Genomic DNA, 12406 nt, shown 5'->3' with positions numbered 1-12406 from the left:
TTGAGTGTACAAGGGCATGTGGTCCTTACCAGGACGACAACTGTGCAAATATTAACAATGCACCCATTCTAAAAGATACTGATGACTGATTTATAACTCACACCTGATAAAACAGTTTCGTGAATTCTGGTATATCAAAGTCTTTTTTGAACGTATTTAGTGATGGAAAAGTGTGAATAAACAACATATGAATGAAGACATTGGCATATTGATGTCATCAGAGATGAGGCACACTGATTAAGTTTTCTGTAAGTCAATCTTTCGCACACGTATTTTTTTACTATATCTCCAAATACTTTAAATTTGTATATATTCGTGTAGCCTAAATAGGTGAAAACGTCATGATGATGTATTAGATGACGTCAAAAGTGAACGTTAGAGTACTGTGTTAACCAGGGGTTCCTAACCTGGAGGCCATGCGCCTATTTCAAGGGGGCCTTAGAAACATTTGCAAAATAATAATTTTTTTAATTTATTATCTCTAAGTCCACTTCAACACTACATAACAAAAAAAATAAATTAAAATTTAATAAAAATACTAGTACATTTTGCCCAAATCTGTGGGTTTTCAACAAGGATATTCAATATGACATGCGGCCTGCTCTTTCCACCGCCAAACCAGAAATTAAGACAATGCCTCAGCAAAAACAAGCTCAACCATCACATTAACTGCATATGTAATAACTAATTAATGTATTATCATGTTTATTGTGTGTTGTATTTATATCATTTTATCATTCTACAGTAAGTACCGGTTTCTGTATAAACAAGTTTTTTAATTAAAATGACGTTTCTTAATTTTTTCAAAAGGTTGATAAAATAGAGGGGCCATTGATTTTTCAAAATTTTCAAAAGGGGCCACGGTGTAAAAAAGGTTGGGAACCTCTGGTGTTAACTGTTAAGATTACTGGGGTAATGCAGTTTATAGTTAAATTTGCCATTTTTATTGGTTAAGAATCAGTGTTTTTTTGGATTTGATACCTATATACGAGTATTTCGGTAAAATGGCGGCCATCTTGAATTACGTAATATTTAGACCCTTTGTGACGCTCGAATTTTGGAAAACTTTTGATATGTTGTTCTCTGAACCGAAAACTATTGGAAAACACCAAAAAACGTTTTCTTGCAATTTTTTTCGGGTTGTTCAGCATATTGACCCTACTATTGTAGAACTGTAAACGTGCAGTACATCAAAAATATTGAAAATATTGAAAAATTCCAACAAACGCCTCATATGGGCAAGGTATTTGATAAAGTATTTTTATTGTAAATGGTTGGGGGATTGTAATGATCTGGCACAAAACTAAGAAAACTAAAATTTTTGTGTGAACCAATATATCAAAACGAAAGAACTTTGTATGATATAGTAAAATATTTTATGCAATCAAAAAACGTCATGGAAAAAGCCTAGGATTGAGTAAAATGCATGTGCAGAAAACACTAACGTTCCCACTTACTTCGCCTCCCGTTCTTTTGTCTCAAAGACTTCTTGCTTACGTTTTTCCATCTCTCTTTGCTTTTCCTCCACTTTCCGAGACTCTTCCTCTTTCTAACAACAACATTGTTGTCTCACACGAAAACATTAACAAGGTAAAGCAAGAACATTCCATCCATTACACAATGCACAGCAAGCACACATGATTGTTTTCTGTGCAACCAAAAATTGGTCGGAGGAAATGAAGCAAGGTGAACGGAATTGCAAACTGTGCAAGAAGTTACTCTATGCTGATCTTTCATGTTCACAACATAGCAACGTATACCGTGTAAGAAAATAATTATGTTCAAATTATATCAGTTTGAATGGAAGACTCTTGAGTCTTGATAAACTTGCTGCAAGAAGAATTTATCTAAACAACAAAGATACAATTAGTGTAGCGGGTAACCTGCACTTTCGACCAAAAGTTTGTGTTCTTGGACGCCTTGATCTCCTGTTCAGGGTTTGTCTTCTTGTAAACTGATCCCTGTTTCAAAAAATCGATTATCAAAAATGTAGAAATAAAAGCGCAAAACTCCGCAAAAAACAAAAAAGATACCGGTAGGTCTGCACAGTCAAAAATGCAATATAGACATGTGCATTGTGTTATGGTGCAGAATGTGGTATTTACTGGTGGTGAGTGATGAGCTACTGGTGAGAGCAATGAGTGGAGTGAAAACGAGGTGGCAGAAAAAGAATTAAGGCTTAAGGGATATGTTAAGAGCTAAAGGAGGCCATAGAGCATAGACCAACTTGTAAGATGTAACAATAATTGGATTATAGAAAGTTGTTCAAGAAAAGTGATTCGCCAAGCTCTGGTCTTTGTTTCGTTGTATAGTTATATGAAAACAAGACCCTAACCCGCAAACATTGAGCCAGCTGCACTACAGCGCCAATGTACTGTTCTTTCCCTGAGCCGTAAAGCCCTAAACCCCGGCCATCTGCTACACGCAACCACGCTGAGATATCCACCAAAGCAGCGGTTAAAATCAAGAAAGCCATTTGTACGCGCTGCACAAGACCTTCTGGCAGCCTCTGGTGGAAGCCCTAGCAAACAGTGGTGCCACGTGGCATGGTGTGAACAATGGTCAAGCAGCACATCCCCACTTCGCCAAGTATTCAGATCCTCGCCCGAGAACCAGCTGGGCCATGGCCTCTCTAGACTTGCCTCATCAAGGCGTAACCGTTTGCTCACTGGGGTTGGACGCTATGGTGCAGACATGTTGCGCTGGGGCTTGGCAGAGAGTGCTGCTTGTGAGTGTGGTGAAATGCAGACGGCAGCCCACATTATCAAGGATTGCCCGCTATACAGAACACCTCATGGTATGGAAGGCCTAGTTTCCATCGATGACGACACCAGGCAGTGGCTAACCAACGGATGCCCTGACATATAGCGACAACACGAGAAAAAGATGAAAACAACATTAGGAATTCCACTGAAACTTCAAATACACGTAGCTGCATAAAAATTAACGAATGATGCGACAAACAAAGTGAATAAATATATCATGGAACCACTTAAGCGTAACGTGCATAAAATGAACCGAATCATTGATCCATCAAAAATAATAATGCACCACACAAACACATTGCTGTTCACAGAAATACTGAAGATTAAACTAAACAGTAAATTTTCTTGTAAATCCACCAATGCAGGGTTAATCAACATAATGTCGACAAGGCAAAGAGATCAAGCGACAGATTACACCTGCCGGCAATACCAATCAAAACATAACTCTTGATTATATAACATAGCCTATTACGCTGTTAATTGTAAAAACTAAAAAAAATTCAAAATAAACCATGCATTTCTTTAATGCATAGCTACCGAAGACGACTACCAAATACATAGGGAGTTTGACTCTAGAAAAAAAGTTTTAAAAATATGAGTTTTGACGTGTTTGCAAATATTTTCTCTAATATATATTATATATAAAAAAATAAAATAAAATAAACAAACAGAGATATGTTTTGCAAATTTCAATGTAGGCTATGTTGTAAATATCAAAAATGCATAATTATAATGCTTTGTGCCATTGCTCGCTGTATAATGTATAGCTAGGCCGTGCGCACTCCGCATAGCTTTTTTATTACAAAACCAATTTAAGATTTCAGAAGTGAAGTGTCAAGAAAGGCATATTTAATTTTGTTACCAGCAAACATCTTTATAAAGATTAAACATGGATGATTCAAATTTTGTTTATATCTGAGCTTCTGCAAACAAGATTCAGCCCAAGATAGCAATCTTTAACCGCTACAAAAAAGCAGCCAATCTTTGGCTTCATCCAAGACACACAAAAGATATTATACAGATAAAATGAAATCAAAGAGTAATTTTACACTATTCTTATATACACGAAATTTAACCAATGCAAGTAAACAATTCCACAAAGTGGAATGAACTTCATTGATGATAAAGCGGCATATTGTATACAGTATGTTCAAGCTGGCTTCTCAGAGCCAAAAGCTTTGAAGAAGTTTCTTATCGCTTGAATTCTAAAAGCTTGATGTCTGTGCATAAGAACTTAAAAATTAAAGCAAAAAAATGTTATTTTACATCATTTTAATGTAATTCAACTAATTACAATACATATTATTAATAATAATACATTACTTGTTTCATTAATTTTTATTGTAAATTTATTTTTAATTTATATATACTTACCACAGGTGCGGGTTGAGAAGACTGGGTTTCTCTGGGAGCGACAAAGGAGAAGTTAGATGTCGTCTTCATCACTTGTCGCATTATTTCGTCAGGAGTGACGTCATCCTCGTTTCTTGCGTATATCGTGACGTGGCTCCCCTGGTCATTAAAAACAATGCCAACAACTCTATCATAGCTTTTCTAGCAATAATTACAACATTTATCTGATAAATGAGAAAGCAAAGGAAGGTTCATACAAGTTCTTTTTATTGCTTCACTGACGTTTCCCTGATCACAACAGTGCGCATCTTTAGAGCAAATAATGTACAATATAAAATTTAGAAAATACATAATATACCTATTATAGTGCGGGTGAAGGCAAGATAAAAAGTTAATTCAAACTATAGCAATCTACATAAACATTACACAGGCCTTGACAACGTGCGAACTGGAGGCCTGACTGAAGGCCGATGTAATTTCGATTTTGAACTGATAATAGCTAAATTTACTTTATTATATCCCTTTGAAATGATAGCTTTAAGAATTCAAATTGCCAAAGAGTGATCACTGAATCTCAAAACACTGCAAAACTCTTAATTTTAGGTTAAAAAATGACAAATCTTTCCCAATAACCAGTGTTGACAGACGGTTTTTGGATTTCAAGCACAAGTGCCAAATCTAGTCCGTTATTTAAATGGTATATAACACTGGCCGACACAATTTTTGGTGCCGGCGGTTTTTGAACTGATTTAGACTAACTTTGGGGCGCTGAATCCGAAAATGCAATCAGTTTTTCTCCATCAGGTCAACTTTTTAAGTTACAGTGATTCCACTGCATGAGTGAGCTTGTGCATAAGGGCCATTCCGTGTCGATTCACGCAGTCAAGAGATTCAACCTTTCGATTTTCTTTAAATTTTACACACCTTTTTACTATTCTATATGCTGAACACTTGCAAAATTTAAGTGAAATATATTTAGAAACACGAGAGTTATGAACCATTTAGTTTGGGGGGTCTGCTGAGGGGGCACAATTTTTTTATTTTTGGCCATGTTTGAGACCCTATTACTGCTAAACTGAATTAGGTAACAACCCAATTTGTTTACATGTGATAGTACTTCTGCCAAATATTGAAAAAACAACATCGTTCACTTTGTCACTTTAAAAGGTCAAAGGTCATAGACTCCCAAATTTGGCCGTTTCCAGCTCTCGGCTAAAATTTTCCAAAATTTGAAAAGCTCACCAAGACCCCATTTCTGATTGATTTGGGCTGAAATTTGGTGGAAATGTTGTTTACAGGATTCTCTATGAACTACAAACATTTTAGTACAAAATATTAAATAGTTTGGGAGATATTTTATATGAAACATGGGTCAAAATGGAAAAAAAGCTAAAAGTGGGGTCCTTTTAATATCCCGGTTACCCATGACCCCAGAGAAAATTTGCACTGAAATTTTATCCACATATTCACTAAGATATGACAAGTCTACCATGTAAAATTGATCCATGGTTCTCAATGTTTTATAGAAAGTATGCGTCAAAGTAAATCCAATTGTGGCAACCCTTCAAAAACAGGAACATGAAGTTCTTCACTGTGTACAAGTGTGTAGCACTGGCCTGATTGCTGAAGCTAGGTTTGGATATTGCAAGAAAGTCCTATTTTTCCTGTTTATGCCTTTTGTGTTTACTGCACAAAAACAGCAGTCGCTATTATGATATTTTAGCTCATGCCACACCATTAGACTTCTTTTGTTTCGTCCATTGACGTAAATGTTCTTTCAAAGTTTTGCAAACAATGTGGGGAGCCCAAGACTTATCTTGATCCCCAACTTCACTTTACAGTAAAGTAAAGGTGTGGAGTCTGAAGGTGTTGTGTGTCCACACCTTTACTACTGTTTACTTTAAAGTTTTCTTGCTTACTTTACTGTAAAGTGAAGTTGGGGATCAAGATAAGTCTTGGGCTCCCCACATTGTTTGCAAAACTTTGAAAGAACATTTACGTCAATGGACGAAACAAAAGAAGTCTAATGGTGTGGCATGAGCTAAAATATCATAATAGCGACTGCTGTTTTTGTGCAGTAAACACAAAAGGCATAAACAGGAAAAATAGGACTTTCTTGCAATATCCAAACCTAGCTTCAGCAATCAGGCCAGTGCTACACACTTGTACACAGTGAAGAACTTCATGTTCCTGTTTTTGAAGGGTTGCCACAATTGGATTTACTTTGACGCATACTTTCTATAAAACATTGAGAACCATGGATCAATTTTACATGGTGAACTTGTCATATCTTAGTGAATATGTGGATAAAATTTCAGTGCAAATTTTCTCTGGGGTCATGGGTAACCGGGATATTAAAAGGACCCCACTTTTAGCTTTTTTTCCATTTTGACCCATGTTTCATATAAAATATCTCCCAAACTATTTAATATTTTGTACTAAAATGTTTGTAGTTTATAGAGAATCTTGTAAACAACATTTCCACCAAATTTCAGCCCAAATCAATCAGAAATGGGGTCTTGGTGAGCTTTTCAAATTTTGGAAAATTTTAGCCGAGAGCTGGAAACGGCCAAATTTGGGAGTCTATGACCTTTGACTTTTTAGAGTGACAAAGTGAACGATGTTGTTTTTTCAATATTTGGCAGAAGTACTATCACCTGTAAAAAAATTGGGTTGTTACCTAATTTAGTTTAGCAGTAATAAGGCCTCAAACATGGCCAAAAATAAAAAAATTGTGCCCCCTCAGCAGACCCCCCCAAACTAAATGGTTCATAACTCTCGTGTTTCTCAATATATTTCACTCAAATTTTGCAAGTGTTCATCATATAGAATAGTAAAAAGGTGCGTAAAATTTAAAGAAAATTGAAAGGTTGAATCTCTTGACTGTGTGAATCGACACGGAATGGCCCTTATGCACAAGTTCACTCATGCAGTGGAATTACTGTAACTTAAAAAGTTGACCTGATGGAGAAAAAATAATTGCATTTTCGGATTCAGCGCCCCAAAGTTAGTCTAAATCAGTTCAAAAACCGCCGGCACCACAATTTTTTTTTTTTTTGTCGGCTAGTGTAATCATAGCACAAAAGTAACTCAAAATCACACAAGATATATTGTACTTCTGTGCACAAAGACTATATTTATTACCGTAACTACTACTCAAACTATCAACTTATGCTAGCGATTTGGCTGCTAACAAGTCGGCCTTCAGTCAAATTTTAAGCTACACGTTGTCATGGCCTGTGTATAAAGGTCGCCACGATTCAAACCTATTTGGATTTGTAAACAAACGCATGATTACTTTGACGGTTACTTTTGGTCGGCCAACACAAAATTTTTTAACGATTTTGTTCAGGTGAAACAGTTCAATGAAACAAAACCAATTGAGACATACTGAAATTGCAAAAACGTGATAAATTTTTCTGAAACATGCGTGAAGCTTGCCCATCAAAATAATACAGATTCATATGATTTGAGGAGCGGATTTCCATCGTTAGGGTTGAGTACATTGTATTGTTTTAGATGAAATACTGATGTAACAACCTTCTGCTGTGATGCCTCTAAAACAATTTGTATAAATTTTATAATTTTTGTTTTATGTCAAGCTTGTTTAGCGATTTTCATTAATTAAGTATATATATGCAAACAGAGAGCTGACTTTTCATATTCCATATTTTTGACAGCTCTGTGATGTTCTTCCACAGGGTCATTCATGTTGCGTTCAGTCCGGCAAATATAATTATACTGCAGTAAAGGCATTTCGAAAACCACACCAGCACCACATTTATAATGAAATGGAGGTAAATCTTTGGATAGTGATAAAATAATATCACATAGCAACATTAACTCTTGTTCGGTTCAGTGCTCGCCTTGTCGATTCAGAAACCCCCTGTGTGTATGGAATTATGGTGAAACTGTTACAAGTTGTGCTCGTGGTTTGTTTGACGTAAAGTTTAGCCAAGTTTCGAGAATGCCACTCTGCCAATTTCTTAGCAAAACCTTGAGCTAGAACATGTTCACAGCTGTAAACATATTGTTTGTTTTCTTATTGCAAAAGGAAAAAAACTGCAAATAGTTTTAGAAATAGATATATATTATACATAATCAGTGTTGAATGCCAGTGGGTAATGTGACGAGCAATGCATGTACCTGATTAGGCCGCTTTTGCGTGTATTTTTTGTAAATGACAGTACCGTAAGTAATGTACCATAACAATAATCTACAGATACAAATACAGCACTATTTTGAACACTTTTTTGAAAAACAAAAGAGAATAGTTGCACAATATTATTTTTCACATTTGAAATTCAAGTTGTTAGTCAACTAATGTTTGCAAAGAGTTATTTTGAACAACTTGTTAAATCTATGAAATGAATTGGAAACCAACCTTGAAGAATCGGTTGATATCTTTGACATGGTTGGCACAGGCTCCCTTGCGTGTGGCAGGAACACCCTCTCCTTGCTAACAAAACAAAGAAACACAAGGTTCAACCTTTAAGCTGTCTACTCCAGTGCTCTTGAACCTTTTTTGTTATGGTGCACCCTTAAAAATGTTGTGACAAAATCATGTACCCTTTTTACTTAAAAGGCAAACCCGAGGCGAAAAACGATATAAACATCATCTTGTAAAGAAAACCGAGGAAATAATATTTAATGACTTTTTTTATTATATAGCCGTCGATTGATTTTTTTTTCTACTGAACAAAATTCATTTGTTGCTTTTTAATCTTAACGGACACGTTTGCAGTGAACTATTACTAATCAGAAACGTTTGGCAAACTCAAAGTGTAAGTATAGCTTCCCGTAGTTAATCTCGTTCCTTGCTGCTTCAGAAACAGCACATGTGGTCAGTTACACTATTTTGTTTTCGAAGAATCCCGATTAGGTTTAGATTCGCTGTCAAAGGGTCCACGTCTTTTAGGCGCAGACAGTTAGGTGCCGGTCAAATAGGCGCACACACTGTGGCGTCTGGATATTTAGGTGCGGAGCACTGTGGCGCCCGTTCATTTAGATGCTATTCCTAGTAAAGTCTGCAGATTGTATCAGCTTTGCAGGTAGGGAAATGCTTTTCACACAAAATGTTATATTGAACAGAAAAATATGTTGTTTTGTTAATGCGCATGTGGACTCTGTGGAGATGAGGTGCTTGAGCAGACAACGCTCTACTACTCTTGATATTAGCACATCTCCACGGGACATTTGCTATGCATCCTGAACACAGGTTGCAGCCAGATGGAACCTTACTTAATCTGTTATCTTTCGCAATTACTTCTACTCGGGATGGATTGGTCAATGGTCGTGTGGCGAGTACGTATGAGACAACGCTCTACTACATGAATAGTTGAATGCATTTCTATAGGGCGTATGAACCCTGGCTACAAGTTGCAAGCATAATGGTGCGACTTTGCTCGTTATTAAACCTATTAAACATATTAAACCTGACGAAAAACTAAGTTACTCTTCACTCACGCCTACCACCTGCTTGAATATGTATACTATAGGCTATAGTATATACTATATTATATACTATATAGGCTATACTATAGGCTATAACGGTATATTTTTTACTGATGTTTAGTTTAGTTATTATTTGACTCACTAAAAGTGAACTCAGTCATGTTTGGAAACTTGAATAATTTATTGATAAAGCTTTCGCCGACGCAAACCTGGATAGGGACAGGATTGCAAAATTCCCGGGAATATTCAGATCGGAAACTTTCCATGGAAATTTTGAGAAACTTTCAAAACAATCTTAATTTGATGTTGAAACAGGAAAATAATGGCCTTATACTGTTTAGAATAAAAGTACTATGTATAACTAAAATATTATACTTAAGAACATACCAACACATGGTTTAGTTTAATAACTCCAAAAAGGAATCATCACCAATCTGTTTTTTTACAAAGAAAAACAATACTGAGTCAGTTACAAAGTCGTTGTTCTAGTTGCTGCCAGTTAGCATCTCTTCCTGCTCGGCTTCTTCAGATGATGTACTAATGACTGTTCTGGCAACGTCATTGACTTTAGAGTCAACTTCAACTTGAGTTGACTTGTCTTCTTGTTGACTTGTCTTGTCTTGAGTTGATTTACTGTGATGGGGTGGTGGCTGACTAGATGACTGCTTAGGCTATGGTCTTTCACTACCATCCTGATTGCGCCATAATCTAACCAACAGTTGTACAATACATTGTTTTGACAATACATTTACTATGCTTGTTTGTTAATATATGGCGCTGTTAAAACAAATGAATTGACTTGACTTCACACGGCGTAAACAAAGCCAAGTTTGACCTGGCTGATACAAGTTTTTCCGCCCTTTCATTTGCGAGCCTATTGCAGACCTTGGTGTGACTGTTCCCAAATATGATATTGATCAGTATTTTTTTTAAATATTAAAAAAATATGCATAAGCCTCATTCTTAATTAACACCAAATTGGTGTTTATAATAATTAAAGAAAATAAGAAATGCTTTAGATAGGTTTTTGATATTTTTTCTAATTGATGAAATATTTAACAAATGTTTTAAACATAATAAATGCCAAATGAAAACTCCCAATATTCCCGGGTCCTTCAGAATTCCCGAAAAGTTTCCAAAATTCCCGGAAGATTTCCATCCATTTACAACCCTAAACCTGGACTAACAACAAATAAATGCCGAACACGCGCATTAAAATACAATAGGCTATATTTTTCTGTTCAATATAACATTTTGTGTGAAAAGCATTGCCGGTTTAAGCAGCTTCAGGGTGTACCAAAAAAACCTTACTTTCACTGATCTTGCTGTTGGCTGGCAAAAAGTTGTGTTTGGGGTCAAAACTAATGCTAATATAAAAAATTTTAAATTTCATTGATGTTTGACGCCTATTTTCTTTACGTTTCCATGGAAACAACACAAATTTTTAAAAAATGGCGTAACTTGAAAACCACTATAGTTAGAAAGCTTTTATACACACCAAAAGTTCCAGAACACCAATATTCCTATGAGTGTTTAATACATTTTATGGGTCTAGGTAATGTAGTTTTTTAGATATTTCCTAAAATAGCGTTTTTGTAAAAAATCTAGTTAATTTACTCTAAAAATTATTTTATACAAATTTTTGCTATAGCTGGCTAAAGTGGCAATGTAACAATCACACAGTAGTCTGGCAATGTAAACAAAAAATTAAAGTATATAATTGACTAAAAACTTAAATTACCGGTATACATACAGTTATATATGCAGTAAGCAATACTATTTTACTTCCTTTGACAATGCTCAAGACAAAAGGTATACCTGTGGTCAGGTACCTGTGTAGCCGTAATGTGATATGCATTGTTTTATGCATCATATCAATGGAAATCAATGTTGCTTGATTTGTAGTTTTTACAAGTACAGTTTCATTCCTTTTTTAGTAACTCGTTCTGATGATGTAGCAACTGTGGCTTGTTTTTCTCTCCATCCTTTGATATGATCTTTAAAATGTTTTGTTTTGCTGTAGAATTTCAGGTGAGTTTGTCATAAAATTCAGTAAGAAGACCCAATGTTCGTTCAGATGCATCATTGACAACTGGGATTGCTTGGATTATATTTCTTACCTTTAAGTACAGTAGATGTTTGTGCCAAAACTTGGGATTAGCTGTTAAAAAACTTGTATCTAATTTGAGCAAATTGAACCAAGTCCATGAGTCTTTTCCTATAAGGTTGTGGAGTTGAGTTTGTTGTTGAAGAACTGGCATTTGCTGGATTCTGGTTTTTGGAAGTTTACTTGATTAAAATACTCCATCATACTTTAAAAGTTCTCTAGCCATTTTCTGTTTCTGAGTGAAGGAAACATGATCACTGAATAGTGAATAGTGCAAAAATAACTAGGCGCTCAGAAAGGTACTGCAAATGTTTACCAAACTTTGTCAAATATGCTGAAGGTATTTCAATAAAAAGTGGAGGTATAGTTGCAGAATATTTTTGCATCTCTTTCATATCATTCCTCAACTGGCAATGTAGTTTTAAACCACCATTGATTAGAGAATCAAGAAAATTGGATGTAGTAAACCAGGGCTCTATAATCTATATGATATAATACTAGAAAAACTGCTAGGATGCCAGACAAGTGTTCCATTTTCAAGCTCCAGGAGCATCACATCATGCTCATTGGATGAGTAGAATATCAATAATATATTCTTTGAAAATATCTTCATTCAAATCACAATTGCTGAAGTTAAATCTGGTATCTGAAGCAACATTGAATGAAATCTCATCTCTGGCAGTTTTTCTAGTAATTTATCATATAGAGCCCTGGTTTACTGCATCCA

The 12406-nt window shown here is 35.5% G+C and overlaps 1 protein-coding gene across 2 annotated transcripts in view; it reads right to left on the bottom strand.

The window, feature by feature from the left end:
- LOC145767040 (drebrin-like protein B) overlaps positions 1–12406 on the bottom strand; it is a 56582-nt gene that overhangs the window by 16739 nt on the left and 27437 nt on the right. The window contains exons 4-7 of one of the 2 annotated variants that reach the window (XM_082578774.1): positions 8503–8577; positions 4140–4277; positions 1884–1961; positions 1458–1549 (exon numbers count right to left, since the gene is read on the bottom strand). In XM_082578774.1, coding sequence (XP_082434900.1) covers positions 1458–1549; positions 1884–1961; positions 4140–4277; positions 8503–8577 — 383 coding nt within the window. The remainder of the gene's footprint in view (positions 1–1457; positions 1550–1883; positions 1962–4139; positions 4278–8502; positions 8578–12406) is intronic. The other variant, XM_082578775.1, reaches the window with a different exon arrangement.

The sequence above is a fragment of the Aplidium turbinatum genome, chromosome 3 (genome assembly GCF_918807975.1).
Source record: "Aplidium turbinatum chromosome 3, kaAplTurb1.1, whole genome shotgun sequence".
NCBI lineage: Eukaryota > Metazoa > Chordata > Ascidiacea > Aplousobranchia > Polyclinidae > Aplidium > Aplidium turbinatum.
Note: the sequence above shows the minus strand (reverse complement) of the source record. Positions and strands in the feature narration are given on the sequence as shown.